The sequence below is a fragment of the Rutilus rutilus genome, assembly GCF_951802725.1.
Source record: "Rutilus rutilus genome assembly, chromosome: 8".
Classification (NCBI taxonomy): Eukaryota; Metazoa; Chordata; class Actinopteri; order Cypriniformes; family Leuciscidae; genus Rutilus; species Rutilus rutilus.
The window spans coordinates 47479430-47496990 of NC_140222.1; the positions used below are offsets into that span (position 1 = coordinate 47479430).

Here is a 17561-nt window from a genome sequence, read left to right on the forward strand (position 1 = left end):
TGTCACAGTCATCGACTGCTCTTACTAGTGTATATAAGAACTGTATTGCTTTCAGCGAGATGCAGTCCTAAATCTTTAGATTATTCTCCCCACTCTCTCTCCCAACTGCATTATTGTTCATCTGTACTGTGCTATCAATTTAAAAAGGCCAAATAATAATATTTATACATATAGCTGCAATCCATAATTATAGAACCAAGCAACTTAAATTACATCCTTAAAGTTGTATTCTCGTTTTACATCTATTATTATACATTTTGTATTCTTTTAATACAGAGAAATTCAATACAAAGAGGAGCTGAAACAAACAAGGTAATATAAACTGAAGTAATTTACAACATTACTAAAAGTGTGTTATAATCATATGTGTTATGTGTTGTATACATATTTGTGCACCAAGTAATGAATAAATGATTTAAACTCATAGTTCAGTGTATTGTAGACCTTGATACTACTTATAAAAGTGCATATAAATCATCTTCACAACCTGTTTTTCTGCAAATACAAAAATAACAGTTTTCTCAGTTAAAATCACAAAATAATCTATTTTTATTTGGTGTATTATTATATGTTATATTTTAATTTCTAGAGATGAACTTGAACAATACAAGAAGAATTCTGAGCTCTTCCGAGCAAGGTATAGTATTATAGAATATATTATTATTTTCAAGAGACCTTAACATTAGTTTTATAATTTCAAAACTCTACAGAAATGCAAATTAGTCTTAATCAATTACAATAAATTAATAAATAATGATATACATACTCACCAGTCATGTAATTAGGTACACTTTGCTAGTACCAGGTTGGACCCCTTTTGCCTTCAGTATTATGCCTTAATTTTAACAAGGTACTGGAAACATTTCTTGCCACATGTCAGAGCTGTCACAGTCATCGATTACACTTACTAGTGTATAGCATGTGCCGGTATCAAATTTTCATGCTGCGATTAATTGATTGAGATTTTATCACGTTATACCGTATTATCACGATATTTTAATTGCTCAAGAGAAACGGATGGATTGGGGGTGATGTAGAAAAACAAACAACTTGCATCACAATAGGTGTAATTGTGATTATCAAAACATTTGGTAACTAAACAGAATTTTACACAATTTTCACGATTTCAATTCGATTCTTGGGATTTGATTTCAATCTTGATTCAATATTGACTCTTTGGATAAATATTAGGTAGGCTACAGTAGATAGCCTACATGTTAATTTTTCTCAAGAAATAATAAATCTCACATAATGCTGTAAACATACAGAGAGCCCTGTCAGCTGGTATTATTAAAGGTTAAAAATTAACAAATTAAATTAAATATAATTTAGTTTTCATTATAATAACAATTATGACACAAGTAAAAATATAATAGAAATGTAATATAGTGCACATATTTAGCAAAATACTCCTATTTTTTTCTAGTCAACTAACGTGTTGGTCATTGAATGGCTTTCCTGAGGTAAATGTAACGTTCTGTGAAATAATTGTTCACCTGCAGTTTTATTGACCTCTTTCCGAGGTCTGGACAGGCTTTTTTTTATTTCACCTGTCCAGCGTCCTGCTACTGCATACCCGTCGTGCGTGGCCCCCCAACCTGTCTTGGAGGCATCTGTGAACACCACCGCATGCCTGGACGCTTGTATCATGGACACACCGGACCGGAGAAACACAGCATCTGACCAAAGTTGGAAGGTTTTCCGGCAAGTTTGAGAATCGCAACCGGGAACCTGCCGTCTTTCCACGCCCTCCATGGGACCCGGCCAAGAAGCCAATGCTGAAGTGGTCTCATATGTAACAACCCCAGCGGCGTGACTGCCGCAGCGGAAGCCATATACCCCAGGAGCCTCTGAAAGTATTTCAGTGGAACCACCTTCCTGCTCTTGAATGTATCCAAGCAGTTCAGAATCGACTGGGCACGATCCTCCGTTAGACATGCGTCTGTTTGACCGAGTCCAACTCCATACAGAGAAAAGAGATACTCTACCCGGGGGTGAGCTTGCTCTTTTCCCAGTTGACCTGAAGACCCAATAGACTGATATGTTGGAGCAGCAAGTCTCTGTGTTCACACAACTGTTCCCGCGACTGAGCCAGTATCAGCCAGTCGTCAAGGTAGTTGAGGACACGAACGCCCTGTTCTCTCAAGGGAGAAATGGCCAACTCTGCGAGCTTCGTAAAGACGCGGGGGGACAGAGACCGTCCAAAGGCTATGACTTTGTACTGATACGCCCGACCCTCGAACGTGAACCTCAGGAATGGCCTGTGTCGCGGCAGGAAGGAGATGTGAAAGTACGCGTCCTTCAGGTCTACCGCTGCAAACAAATCTCCTGGACAGACACATCTGTATATGTCCTTGAGTACTATCATCTTGAACGTGAGCTTGTAAAGGGCCCGATTCAAGATGCGTAGGTCCAAGATTGGTCTTAATCCGCCTCCTTTCTTTGGCACAATGAAGTAAGGGATGTAAATCCCTCACTTTATGTCGGCTACAGAAACCGGTTTTATTGCATCCTTTGCCAGTAGGACAGCAATGTCCGCACGCAAGATTGGGGCAGATCTGCTCTTCACAACCGTGGAGCGAACGCCAGCAAATCTGGGTGGGTGCCGGTGGAACTGAATCATATAGCCACGTGCAATGGTGCTCAGGAGCCAGCTGGACGGTCTGCAGAGGTCTTTCCAGGCTTGCAGAAACCGTACCAGGGGGGCTCGTGGCACCACTGATGTACCAGGAGGAGGGCAGGGAAGTGGAGGGCAGGGACCCAACCCGGAGGGCCCTAAGGCAGTCCGGAGGGGGTCTGTGTACGTATCACACGAACCTGCCTCCACTTGGTGGCATTGAGTACGGGAGGAGACAAACCTGGGTCCTTGAACCGTACTCGTCTGCCAACTGGCGACACAAGAGGGGATTGAGACAGGCCAGACTGATCTGGGGTGTCTGATAATCTGAACCTCTTGAAACCCAGGGTTGAGAATTTCTGTGCCTTTGGCGATTCGGAAACAACTGTACTCCAGAGAGACAATGGTGAAACAACAACCACCAGAGAAACTTTCGTCCCCAACCCTGTTTGGCCTGTATCAGGGACGCTTACTCTTGCCTCCTGGACTGGCAAGATCTGACACAGGCTGGGCAGCCTGCCTATGGCTAGCTCTATGCTGAGGCCCGAGCTGTGGCGGGGGCCTAACAGGCTGAGCAGCCTTAGGGGGCGCCCTCGGCGACATGCTGGTGGAGTGACTGCTAGCGGCGACGGGGTGAGAAGCTCAGCAGGCCGTCGCGGCAGAGTGTGACGGGCTTCCTCCACCTGCGACTGAGCTACAGAAGGCTGTTGGGCATCACCCACTGTAGCGTCGCCGAACAACCCCGTCTGGGAAATTGGGGAGTCCAGGATCCGAACCTTGTCCGCATCCTCCATATCAACCAGACCGAGCCAATGATCGCGCTGCTGAACCACCAGAGTGGACATTGCCAGACCGATCGCGCAGGTTGCCACACTTGTGCTCCGAAGAGCCAAGTCAGTTGCCTTACAGAGCTCACCCATGAACTGACAGTCTGGCCTACCCTTTTGCACGTCCTGGAATGTTTTAGCCTGAAAAAGCTGTAACAAGGCCAAAGGCGTGCATAGAGGCGGTGGCGGCTTGTCCACAGGCTCCATAAGCCGCGTCTGACAAAGCAGACAATGACTCCAGAGCCTGTGAGGGGAAACACAGTTCTCCAGAGCTGGATGTAGCGGCCGCCGGACACAGGTGTGCCAGAACAGACCGCTCCACCGCGTGCGGCACTCAAGGGTAGCGAGGGGGGAGGAGCCATCCTGGTCACTTAAGGCAGTAAAGGGTGCCTTCCATGACAGATTCAGAAGCTCGCGATCACCGCTGCCACACACTGTAACGTCAGCACTGGGAGAGCTTCCAACAGAAGTGCTGACACACACAGGCTTGTTATTAAAGTACACTTTCAGAGATATCGACGTAATAACCGATCGGCTCTGAAGCGAAAAGAATGAATGGTGGGTGCATCCACTTCCCTGTTATACCCACAGTGCAGGGCCGGGCGTGGATTGCGCACCTGCCAAAGCTCATTTGGCTTGATTTGTATACTATATCGAAGACATCTGGCTCCCTGGCGTGATCCCAACAGACTAAGTCGAACGTTACCCAACTGAAAGGGAACTGTATTGCTTTCAGAGAGATGCAGGCCTAAATCTTTAGATTATTCTCCCCACTCTCTCTCTCTCCCAACTGCATTCTTGTTCATCTGTACTGTGCTATCAATTTAAAAATGCCAAGTAATAATATTTATACATATAGCAGCAATCCACAATTATAGAACCAAGAACTTAAATGACATCCTTAAAGTTGTATTCTTGTTTTACATCTATTATTATTATTATTTGTTATATTTTCATTTCTAGAGATGAACAATACAAGAAGAATTCTGAGCACTTCCGAGCAAGGTATAGTATTATAGAATATATTATTATTTTCAAGAGACCTTAACAATTGTTTTACAAAAAAAAAATCTACAGAAATACAAATTAGTCTTAATCAGTTACAATAAATTAATAAATAAAGATATACATACTCACCAGTCATGTAATTAGGTACACCTTGCTAGTACCAGGTTGGACCCATTTTGCCTTCAGTATTATGCCTTAATTTTAACAAGGTACTGGAAACATTTCTTGCCACATGTCAGAGCTGTCACAGTCATCGACTGCTCTTACTAGTGTATATAAGAACTGTATGGCTTTCAGCGAGATGCAGTCCTAAATCTTTAGATTATTCTCCCCACTCTCTCTCCCAACTGCATTCTTGTTCATCTGTACTGTGCTATCAATTTAAAAATGCCAAATAATAATATTTATACATACAGCTGCAATCCATAATTATAGAGCCAAGCACTTAAATGACATCCTTAAAGTTGTATTCTTGTTTTACATGTATTATTATATAACTGTATACATTTGTATTATTTTAATACAGAGAAAATCAATACAAAGAGGAGCTGAAACAAACAAGGTAATATAAACTGAAGTAATTTACAACATTACTAAAAGTGTGTTATAATCATATGTGTTATGTGTTGTATACATATTTGTGCACCAAGTAATGAATAAATGATTTAAACTCGTAGACCTGGATACTACTTATAAAAGTGCATATAAATCATCTTCACAACCTGTTTTTCTGCAAATACAAAAATAACAGTTTTCTCAGTTAAAATCACAAAATAATTTATTTTTATTTGGTGTATTATTATATGTTATATTTTAATTTCTAGAGATGAACTTGAACAATACAAGAAGAATTCTGAGCTCTTCCGAGCAAGGTATAGTATTATAGAATATATTATTATTTTCAAGAGACCTTAACATTAGTTTTATAATTTCAAAACTCTACAGAAATGCAAATTAGTCTTAATCAATTACAATAAATTAATAAATAACGATATACATACTCACCAGTCATGTAATTAGGTACACTTTGCTAGTACCAGGTTGGACCCCTTTTGCCTTCAGTATTATGCCTTAATTTTAACAAGGTACTGGAAACATTTCTTGCCACATGTCAGAGCTGTCACAGTCATCGATTACACTTACTAGTGTATAGCATGTGCCGGTATCAAATTTTCATGCTGCGATTAATTGATTGAGCTTTTATCACGGTATACGGTATTATCACGATATTTTAATTGCTCAAGAGAAACGGATGGATTGGGGGTGATGTAGAAAAACAAACAACTTGCATCACAATAGGTGTAATTGTGATTGTCAAAACATTTGGTAACTAAACAGAATTTTACACAATTTTCACGATTTCAATTCGATTCTTGGGATTTGATTCCAATCTTGATTCAATATTGACTCTTTGGATAAATATTAGGTAGGCTACAGTAGATAGCCTACATGTTAATTTTTCTCAAGAAATAATAAATCTCACATAATGCTGTAAACATACAGAGAGCCCTGTCAGCTGGTATTATTAAAGGTTAAAAATTAACAAATTAAATTAAATATAATTTGGTTTCCATTATAATAACAATTATGACACAAGTAAAAATATAATACACATGTAATATAGTGCACATATTTAGCAAAATACTCCTATTTTTTTCTAGTCAACTAACGTGTTGGTCATTGAATGGCTTTCCTGAGGTAAATGTAACGTTCTGTGAAATAATTGTTCACCTGCAGTTTTATTGACCTCTTTCCGTGGTTGAAAAACACTGATTGATCGATATTATGTATGAGGCATAAATACATTTCGGTAAGATGTACTGTATCTTTAAATAAAAAGTAACAGATGATCGGTTTACTTGAACTGAAGCGCTACAGCGATCGGTCACGTCACATTTACAAGCACCAAAACGGTATTTATTGCCTGAATTTCGTAATAAAATGGATAGAACCTGAGAGCTGAGATTTTTTATTATATCAAAAGTAACCTGCTCTGTCTAGTCTGTCGGGTGTCAGTGTCCTCTTTGCTCCATGATTTAGGTAACCCTAACCCTAAAGGTACGTAGCAAGCCGACATGAGTGTGCTTGACTCAAGGGTGCCCTCTATTTGAAGAGAGCACCTGAGAAGCTACTGGCTCAACACGTAAGCAGCTCTACAAACATCTGCCAGCGAGGCACCCTGCGCCAGCGCCCAGGAAGCAGCAACACTCCGGGTGGAGTGGGCATGCAACCCTGGGGGACAAGGTACACCTTGGGTATCGTACGCAGAGATGATGGCATCCACTATCCAGTGGGCCAGCCTTTGCTTAGAGACTGCCTTCCCTTTCTACAGGCCTCCGAAACAGATGAAGAGCTGATCTGAGGTTCTAAAGCTTTGCGTTCTGTCCAGATAAGTCCGTAAGGCACGGACTGGACAGAGAAAAGCTAGGGTTGAGTCTGCCTCCTCCAGCGGCAGCGCTTGCAAGTTCACCACTTGATCTCGAAAGGGAGTAGTAGGAACTTTCGGCACATATCCAGGCCGAGGTCTCAGTGTCACCTGAGGGTCAGCCGGCCTGAATTCCAGACACGATTCGTCTACCGAGAAAGCGTGCAGGTCCCCTACCCTCTTGATAGAAGCCAGTGCAAGCAAGAGAAATGTCTTGAGAGACAGAATTTTTAACTCCACTGTCCGTAGGGGCTCAAAGGGAGGTCTCTGAAGTGCTGTTAACACCAGAGATAGGTCCCAAGAGGGTATGGAAGAGATGCGTGGAGGGTTCAACCTCCTTGCTCCCTTAAATCAAATCAAATCAAATCAAGTATATTTGTATAGCGCTTTTCACAATACAGATTGTATCAAAGCAGCTTCACAGTATTAAATTAAAATAAAATAATACAACAAGGTTTGTTTCTAGTGGAATTTATTGATTGATAGAATAAAATTAAATATCCCCAAAATATCCCCAACTGAGCAAGCCAAAGGCAACAGTGGCAAGGAACCGAAAAAACTCCATCAAGTTTCCTAATGGTGTCCTAAAACTCCATCAGGTGACCTAATGGAGAAAAAAAAAACCTTGGGAGAACCCAGGCTCAGTCGGGGGCCAGTTCTCCTCTGGCATTTATGAACTAGAGGCCGGATTGTAGTTTGAACTGTAAGATTAACAATATTATATGAATGCCTGGCTGATGAGATGCGTCTTTAATCTAGTTTTTAACTGGGAGGGCAACGAACAGTATCTGGAAGACTATTCCAGAGTTTCGGAGCCAAATGTGAAAATGCTCTCCCTCCTTTGGTTGATCTGGATATCCTAGGTATGACCAAAAGCCTCGAATTTATTGATCTTAAAGAGCGCGATGGATTATAGGGCGATAGAAGATCCGTTAAATAGACTGGAGCTAAGCCGTTTAGGGCTTTATAAGTCAGTAGCAATACCTTATAATTAATACGGAACTTTATAGGTAGCCAATGTAGTGATGATAAAATCGGTGTTAAATGATCATATTTTCTTGATCTAGTAAGAACTCTAGCAGCGGCATTTTGGACTAACTGTAGCTTGTTTATTGAGGATGCAGGACAACCGGCTAATAAAGCATTACAGTAATCTAGTCTCGAGGTCATGAATGCATGAACTAACTTTTCTGCATCAGAAACTGATAGCATGTTACGTAGCTTAGCAATGTTTCTAAGGTGGAAAAAGGCTGTTTTTGTAACATACGAAATATGATTTTCAAAAGACAGGTTACAATCGAGTATAACACCCAGGTCTTTTACTGTAGAGGATAAAGTAACAGGACATCCTACGATGTTAAAGTTGTATTGTGAGAGGTTCTGTGGGCGGTTTTTTGAACCGATAAGTATTACCTCTGTCTTGTCTGGATTTAATAAAAGAAAATTACGCGTCATCCAATCTTTTATATCTTTAACACACTGTCAATTTAGATAATTTAGCGTTTTCATCCGGCTGTGATGAAATATATATTTGAGTGTCATCAGCATAACAATGGAAACTAATTCCATGTTTCTTTATAATATTTCCAAGTGGCATCATATATATTGAGAATAATAGAGGGCCCAACACAGATCCCTGCGGCACTCCAGAGTTTACTTAAGTTATGATCGATTTTTCTCCATTTAAATAGACAAAATGGTAGCGGTCAGATAAGAATGATCTAAACCAGCTTAATGCTTGTCCTTGAACACCAGTATAATTTTGTAGTCGATCTAAGAGTATTGTGTGATCTATAGTATCGAACGCAGCACTTAGATCAAGTAAAACTAGTATTGAGATACAGCCTTGTTCAGAAGCTAAAAGTAAATCATTTGTGATTTTAACGAGCGGAGTTTCAGTGCTATGATGCGGCCTGAATCCAGACTGAAACTTTTCATAGATATAATTTTCTTGCAAGAAAGAGCCCAGTTGAGTGGACACAACTTTTTCTAGTATTTTAGACATAAATGGAAGATTTGAAATGGGTCTATAATTTGCTAGATTATTATGATCTAATTGTGGTTTCTTAATGAGAGGTTTTATAATTGATTGAGCTTTTATCACGTTATACCGTATTATCACGATATTTTAATTGCTCAAGAGAAACGGATGGATTGGGGGTGATGTAGAAAAAAAACAACTTGCATCACAATAGGTGTCATTGTGATTATCAAAACATTTGGTAACTAAACAGAATTTTACACAATTTTCACGATTTCAATTCGATTATTAACCAATACATGCTTGCTGAGCAGCGGCGTTTTGAGGCGTCTCAAAGCAAGTAGTACCGCTAACAACTCAAGGCAATTGATATGCCAATGCAGCTGAGGACCTGTCCAGCGTCCTTCTACTGCATACCCGTCGTGCGTGGCCCCCCAACCTGTCTTGGAGGCATCTGTGAACACCACCGCATGCCTGGACGCTTGTATCATGGACACACCGGACCAGAGAAACACAGCATCTGACCAAAGTTGGAAGGTTTTCCGGCAAGTTTGAGAATCGCAACCGGGAACCTGCCGTCTTTCCACGCCCTCCATTGCTCTTTTCCCAGTTGACCTGAAGACCCAATAGACTGATATGTTGGAGCAGCAAGTCTCTGTGTTCACACAACTGTTCCCGCGACTGAGCCAGTATCAGCCAGTCGTCAAGGTAGTTGAGGACACGAACGCCCTGTTCTCTCAAGGGAGAAATGGTCAACTCTGCGAGCTTCGTGAAGACGCGGGGGGACAGAGACAGTCCAAAGGGTAGGACTTTGTACTGATACGCCCGACCCTCGAACGTGAACCTCAGGAATGGCCTGTGTCGCGGCAGGATGGAGATGTGAAAGTACGCGTCCTTCAGGTCCACCGCTGCAAACAAATCTCCTGGACAGACACATCTGTATATGTCCTTGAGTACTATCATCTTGAACGTGAGCTTGTAAAGGGGCCGATTCAAGATGCGTAGGTCCAAGATTGGTCTTAATCCACCTCCTTTCTTTGGCAAAATGAAGTAAGGGCTGTAAAACCCTCGCCAGACCGATCGCGCAGGTTGCCACACTTGTGCTCCGAAGAGCCAAGTCAGTTGCCTTACAGAGCTCACCCATGAGCTGACAGTCTGGCCTACCCTTTTGCACGTCCTGGAATGTTTTAGCCTGAAAAAGCTGTAACAAGGCCAAGGCGTGCATAGAGGCGGCGGCGGCTTGTCCACAGGCTCCATAAGCCGCGTCTGACAAAGCAGACAATGACTCCAGAGCCTGTGAGGGGAAACACAGTTCTCCAGAGCTGGATGTAGCGGCCGCCGGACACAGGTGTGCCAGAACAGACCGCTCCACCGCGCGCCGCACTCAAGGGTAGCGAGGGGGGAGGAGCCATCCTGGTCACTTAAGGCAGTAAAGGGTGCCTTCCATGACAGATTCAGAAGCTCGCGATCACCGCTGCCACACACTGTAACGTCAGCACTGGGAGAGCTTCCAACAGAAGTGCTGACACACACAGGCTTGTTATTAAAGTACACTTTCAGAGATATCGACGTAACAACCGATCGGCTCCGAAGCGAAAAGAATGAATGGTGGGTGCATCCACTTCCCTGTTATACCCGCGCTGCAGGGCGGGGCGTGGATTGCACACCTGCCAAAGCTCATTTGGCTTGATTTGTATACTATATCGAAGACATCTGGCTCCCTGGCGTGATCCCAACAGACTAAGTCGAACGTTACCCAACTGAAAGGGAACTGTATTGCTTTCAGAGAGATGCAGGCCTAAATCTTTAGATTATTCTCCCCACTCTCTCTCTCTCCCAACTGCATTCTTGTTCATCTGTACTGTGCTATCAATTTAAAAATGCCAAGTAATAATATTTATACATATAGCTACAATCCACAATTATAGAACCAAGAACTTAAATGACATCCTTAAAGTTGTATTCTTGTTTTACATCTATTATTATTATTATTTGTTATATTTTCATTTCTAGAGATGAACAATACAAGAAGAATTCTGAGCTCTTCCAAGCAAGGTATAGTATTATAGAATATATTATTATTTTCAAGAGACCTTAACAATTGTTTTACAAAAAAAATCTACAGAAATGCAAATTAGTCTTAATCAGTTACAATAAATTTATAAATAAAGATATACATACTCATCAGTCATGTAATTAGGTACACCTTGCTAGTACCAGGTTGGACCCATTTTGCCTTCAGTATTATGCCTTAATTTTAACAAGGTACTGGAAACATTTCTTGCCACATGTCAGAGCTGTCACAGTCATTGACTGCTCTTACTAGTGTATATAAGAACTGTATTGCTTTCAGCGAGATGCAGGCCTAAATCTTTAGATTATTCTCCCCACTCTCTCTCCCAACTGTATTTGTCACATTCACCACCTTCACCGTCTGTCTTCACTTCACTACACTTCCCAGCATCCCTCGTGTCTTCACACCAGCACTCACTCCAGACCATTCAAGATTATCTGTGTTGCTGTTACTCACCAATTGTCTTCATCTCCGATTCATTCTGCAATTAAACCTTTAAACTTACCATCTTGTCTGTTTCATCTGTAAACCCTGACAGAAGACCAGACCAAAGATGCAGAATCTTTTTGGATTCCAGAGCTAACCTATTGTCCCTATATGACACAGCCCCGTTCATCCGGTTGGTTCCTGCCGAGCCGGCATTCCAGTTCGGATCCAGAACGCAACACTACGATGATTTCTCCAGGCCCCCTTTTCCACTGCTCCCGCCCAGCCCACCCTCATCATCGTTGGATCTGCCCAGCACAAAGCCCTCATCGCTGGATCTGCCCAGCACAAAGCCCTCATCGCTGGTTCTGCCCAGCACAAGGCCTTCATTGCTGATCCTGTCTTCTTCAAAGCCGCCTTCGTCTCAGTTCCTGTCCAGTCCAGTGCCTTCTCATCCTGTTTTGCCAGCTGGGTCGGTGGATCTCCGTTTTTCGCCTCCAACCTCCGTGTCCAGTACTCCGCCTCAGCCCATCTGTTCATCACCATCCCCTTGGCTCCTACCTCCTTCAGTTCCTCCGTGGCCCATCAGTACACCAGTTCCGCCAGGCTCCCTCGTCCCCCCGGATTCACCTTGGTCATTCGTCCACCTTCCCTCACCTCTGGACTTCACTCCTCTGGCTACGCCTCGTCCCTTCGTCCCCCCCCCCAGCTCTGTTGGACTCCTCACTCCCTTCAGTTCCTCCTTGGTCCTCAGTCCCTCTGCCTTCACCGTGCCCTTTTGTGTCCCCGTCTGCACTTCTGTCACCAGAGCCGGCGGTTCCGCCATGTCCAGCTGTATCTTCGGCGTCGCCTGGGCTCGTCGGCTCTCCGGCTCCCCCCGGATCTCCTCTCCCTTCTGCTCCGCCTCCGTCTGTCGTCCCCCTGGAATCTGCAACCCTTCCTCCTCCATGGCTCCTCACTCCGTCAGCTCCACCTTGGTCATCTGCGGCGCGAGGACGCGCCTTCCGGGAGGGGGGAGTAATGTCACATTCACCACCTTCACCATCTGTCTTCACTTCACTACACTTCCCAGCATCCCTCGTGTCTTCACACCTGCACTCACTCTCCCCTGAGTAATCATCATCACCTGTACCTCGTCATCTCACCCCTTTATATTCAGCACTCACCCTTCAGTCATCGTCTGGTCTCGTCAATTCATGACACTCAGACTCCCCGAACACTCAACTGGTTCCTTACCCGAGACGCTATCATCCTTCATCTGTCTGCCTACCTTCTTCATCGATCCTCCGTCATCACCATCTGCAAGAAAGAAAGAAAGAGAGACTTTACCATTCAGCTAAGACCATTCAAGATTATCTGTGTTACTGTTACTCACCTATTGTCTGCATCTCCGTTTCATTCTGCAATTAAACCTTTAAACTTACCATCTTGTCTGTTTCAACTGTAAACCCTGACAGTATTCTTGTTCATCTGTACTGTGCTATCAATTTAAAAATGCCAAATAATAATATTTATACATATAGCTGCAATCCATAATTATAAAGCCAAGCACTTAAATGACATCCTTAAAGTTGTATTCTTGTTTTACATGTATTATTATATAACTGTATACATTTGTATTCTTTTAATACAGAGAAAATCAATACAAAGAGGAGCTGAAACAAACAAGGTAATATAAACTGAAGTATTTTACAACATTACTAAAAGTGTGTTTATAATCATATGTGTTATGTTTTGTATACATATTTGTGCACCAAGTAATGAATAAATGCTTTAAACTCATAGTTCAGTGTATTGTAGACCTGGATACTACTTATAAAAGTGCATATAAATCATATTCACAACATGGTTTTCTGCAAATACAAAAATAACAGTTTTCTCAGTTAAAATCACAAAATAATCTATTTTTATTTGGTGTATTATTATTTGTTATATTTCCATTTTCTAGAAATGATCTTGAACAAAACAAGAAGAATTTTGAGCACTTCCAAGCAAGGTATAGTATTATAAATATATTATTATTTTCAAGAGACTTCAGCAATTGTTTTACAATGAAAAAAAACAATCTACAGAAATGCAAATTAGTCTTAATCAGTTACAATAAATGAATAACGACATACATACTCACCAGTCATGTAATTAGGTACACCTTGCTAGTACCAGGTTGGAGCCCCTTTTGCCTTCAGTATTATGCCTTAATTCTTCATGATATATATTTAACAAGGTACTGGAAACATTTCTTGCCACATGTCAGAGCTGTCACAGTCATCGACTGCTCTTACTAGTGTATATAAGAACTGTATTGCTTTCAGCGAGATGCAGTCCTAAATCTTTAGATTATTCTCCCCACTCTCTCTCCCAACTGCATTATTGTTCATCTGTACTGTGCTATCAATTTAAAAAGGCCAAATAATAATATTTATACATATAGCTGCAATCCATAATTATAGAACCAAGCACTTAAATGACATCCTTAAAGTTGTATTCTCGTTTTACATCTATTATTATACATTTTGTATTCTTTTAATACAGAGAAATTCAATACAAAGAGGAGCTGAAACAAACAAGGTAATATAAACTGAAGTAATTTACAACATTACTAAAAGTGTGTTATAATCATATGTGTTATGTGTTGTATACATATTTGTGCACCAAGTAATGAATAAATGATTTAAACTCATAGTTCAGTGTATTGTAGACCTGGATACTACTTATAAAAGTGCATATAAATCATCTTCACAACCTGTTTTTCTGCAAATACAAAAATAACAGTTTTCTCAGTTAAAATCACAAAATAATTTATTTTTTATTTGGTGTATTATTATATGTTATATTTTAATTTCTAGAGATGAACTTGAACAATACAAGAAGAATTCTGAGCTCTTCCGAGCAAGGTATAGTATTATAGAATATATTATTATTTTCAAGAGACCTTAACATTAGTTTTATAATTTCAAAACTCTACAGAAATGCAAATTAGTCTTAATCAATTACAATAAATTAATAAATAACGATATACATACTCACCAGTCATGTAATTAGGTACACTTTGCTAGTACCAGGTTGGACCCCTTTTGCCTTCAGTATTATGCCTTAATTTTAACAAGGTACTGGAAACATTTCTTGCCACATGTCAGAGCTGTCACAGTCATCGATTACACTTACTAGTGTATAGCATGTGCCGGTATCAAATTTTCATGCTGCGATTAATTGATTGAGCTTTTATCACGGTATACGGTATTATCACGATATTTTAATTGCTCAAGAGAAACGGATGGATTGGGGGTGATGTAGAAAAACAAACAACTTGCATCACAATAGGTGTAATTGTGATTGTCAAAACATTTGGTAACTAAACAGAATTTTACACAATTTTCACGATTTCAATTCGATTCTTGGGATTTGATTCCAATCTTGATTCAATATTGACTCTTTGGATAAATATTAGGTAGGCTACAGTAGATAGCCTACATGTTAATTTTTCTCAAGAAATAATAAATCTCACATAATGCTGTAAACATACAGAGAGCCCTGTCAGCTGGTATTATTAAAGGTTAAAAATTAACAAATTAAATTAAATATAATTTGGTTTCCATTATAATAACAATTATGACACAAGTAAAAATATAATAGAAATGTAATATAGTGCACATATTTAGCAAAATACTCCTATTTTTTTCTAGTCAACTAACGTGTTGGTCATTGAATGGCTTTCCTGAGGTAAATGTAACGTTCTGTGAAATAATTGTTCACCTGCAGTTTTATTGACCTCTTTCCGAGGTCTGGACAGGCTTTTTTTATTTCACCTGTCCAGCGTCCTGCTACTGCATACCCGTCGTGCGTGGCCCCCCAACCTGTCTTGGAGGCATCTGTGAACACCACCGCATGCCTGGACGCTTGTATCATGGACACACCGGACCGGAGAAACACAGCATCTGACCAAAGTTGGAAGGTTTTCCGGCAATCGCAACCGGGAACCTGCCGTCTTTCCACGCCCTCCATGGGACCCAGCCAAGAAGCCAATGCTGAAGTGGTCTCATATGTAACAACCCCAGCGGCGTGACTGCCGCAGCGGAAGCCATATACCCCAGGAGCCTCTGAAAGTATTTCAGTGGAACCACCTTCCTGCTCTTGAATGTATCCAAGCAGTTCAGAATCGACTGGGCACGATCCTCCATTAGACATGCGTCTGTTTGACCGAGTCCAACTCCATACCGAGAAAAGAGATACTCTACCCGGGGGTGAGCTTGCTCTTTTCCCAGTTGACCTGAAGACCCAATAGACTGATATGTTGGAGCAGCAAGTCTCTGTGTTCACACAACTGTTCCCGCGACTGAGCCAGTATCAGCAAGTCGTCAAGGTAGTTGAGGACACGAACGCCCTGTTCTCTCAAGGGAGAAATGGCCAACTCTGCGAGCTTCGTAAAGACGCGGGGGGACAGAGACCGTCCAAAGGCTATGACTTTGTACTGATACGCCCGACCCTCGAACGTGAACCTCAGGAATGGCCTGTGTCGCGGCAGGAAGGAGATGTGAAAGTACGCGTCCTTCAGGTCTACCGCTGCAAACAAATCTCCTGGACAGACACATCTGTATATGTCCTTGAGTACTATCATCTTGAACGTGAGCTTGTAAAGGGCCCGATTCAAGATGCGTAGGTCCAAGATTGGTCTTAATCCGCCTCCTTTCTTTGGCACAATGAAGTAAGGGATGTAAATCCCTCGCTTTATGTCGGCTACAGAAACCGGTTTTATTGCATCCTTTGCCAGTAGGACAGCAATGTCCGCACGCAAGATTGGGGCAGATCTGCTCTTCACAACCATGGAGCGAACGCCAGCAAATCTGGGTGGGTGCCGGTGGAACTGAATCATGTAGCCACGTGCAATGGTGCTCAGGAGCCAGCTGGACGGTCTGCAGAGGTCTTTCCAGGCTTGCAGAAACCGTACCAGGGGGGCTCGTGGCACCACTGATGTACCAGGAGGAGGGCAGCGAAGTGGAGGGCAGGGACCCAACCCGGAGGGCCCTAAGGCAGTCCGGAGGGGGTCTGTGTACGTATCACACGAACCTGCCTCCACTTGGTGGCATTGAGTACGGGAGGAGACAAACCTGGGTCCTTGAACCGTACTCGTCTGCCAACTGGCGACACAAGAGGGGATTGAGACAGGCCAGACTGATCTGGGGTGTCTGATAATCTGAACCTCTTGAAACCCAGGGTTGAGAATTTCTGTGCCTTTGGCGATTCGGAAACAACTGTACTCCAGAGAGACAATGGTGAAACAACAACCACCAGAGAAACTTTCGTCCCCAACCCTGTTTGGCCTGTATCAGGGACGCTTACTCTTGCCTCCTGGACTGGCAAGATCTGACACAGGCTGGGCAGCCTGCCTATGGCTAGCTCTATGCTGAGGCCCGAGCTGTGGCGGGGGCCTAACAGGCTGAGCAGCCTTAGGGGGCGCCCTCGGCGACATGCTGGTGGAGTGACTGCTAGCGGCGACGGGGTGAGAAGCTCAGCAGGCCGTCGCGGCAGGGTGTGACGGGCTTCCTCCACCTGCGACTGAGCTACAGAAGGCTGTTGGGCATCACCCACTGTAGCGTCGCCGAACAACCCCGTCTGGGAAATTGGGGAGTCCAGGATCCGAACCTTGTCCGCATCCTCCATATCAACCAGACCGAGCCAATGATCGCGCTGCTGAACCACCAGAGTGGACATTGCCAGACCGATCGCGCAGGTTGCCACACTTGTGCTCCGAAGAGCCAAGTCAGTTGCCTTACAGAGCTCACCCATGAGCTGACAGTCTGGCCTACCCTTTTGCACGTCCTGGAATGTTTTAGCCTGAAAAAGCTGTAACAAGGCCAAGGCGTGCATAGAGGCGGCGGCGGCTTGCCCACAGGCTCCATAAGCCGCGTCTGACAAAGCAGACAATGACTCCAGAGCCTGTGAGGGGAAACACAGTTCTCCAGAGCTGGATGTAGCGGCCGCCGGACACAGGTGTGCCAGAACAGACCGCTCCACCGCGTGCGGCACTCAAGGGTAGCGAGGGGGGAGGAGCCATCCTGGTCACTTAAGGCAGTAAAGGGTGCCTTCCATGACAGATTCAGAAGCTCGCGATCACCGCTGCCACACACTGTAACGTCAGCACTGGGAGAGCTTCCAACAGAAGTGCTGACACACACAGGCTTGTTATTAAAGTACACTTTCAGAGA

The 17561-nt window shown here is 43.0% G+C and overlaps 1 protein-coding gene across 1 annotated transcript in view; it reads left to right on the forward strand.

The window, feature by feature from the left end:
• Window positions 1-17561, forward strand: part of LOC311295562 (uncharacterized protein) — a 157560-nt gene that overhangs the window by 67231 nt on the left and 72768 nt on the right. The window contains exons 16-25 of the mRNA XM_084417035.1: window positions 277-312; window positions 590-637; window positions 4408-4449; window positions 4979-5014; window positions 5277-5324; window positions 10872-10913; window positions 12992-13027; window positions 13307-13354; window positions 13891-13926; window positions 14205-14252. Coding sequence (XP_084273161.1) covers window positions 277-312; window positions 590-637; window positions 4408-4449; window positions 4979-5014; window positions 5277-5324; window positions 10872-10913; window positions 12992-13027; window positions 13307-13354; window positions 13891-13926; window positions 14205-14252 — 420 coding nt within the window. The remainder of the gene's footprint in view (window positions 1-276; window positions 313-589; window positions 638-4407; window positions 4450-4978; window positions 5015-5276; window positions 5325-10871; window positions 10914-12991; window positions 13028-13306; window positions 13355-13890; window positions 13927-14204; window positions 14253-17561) is intronic.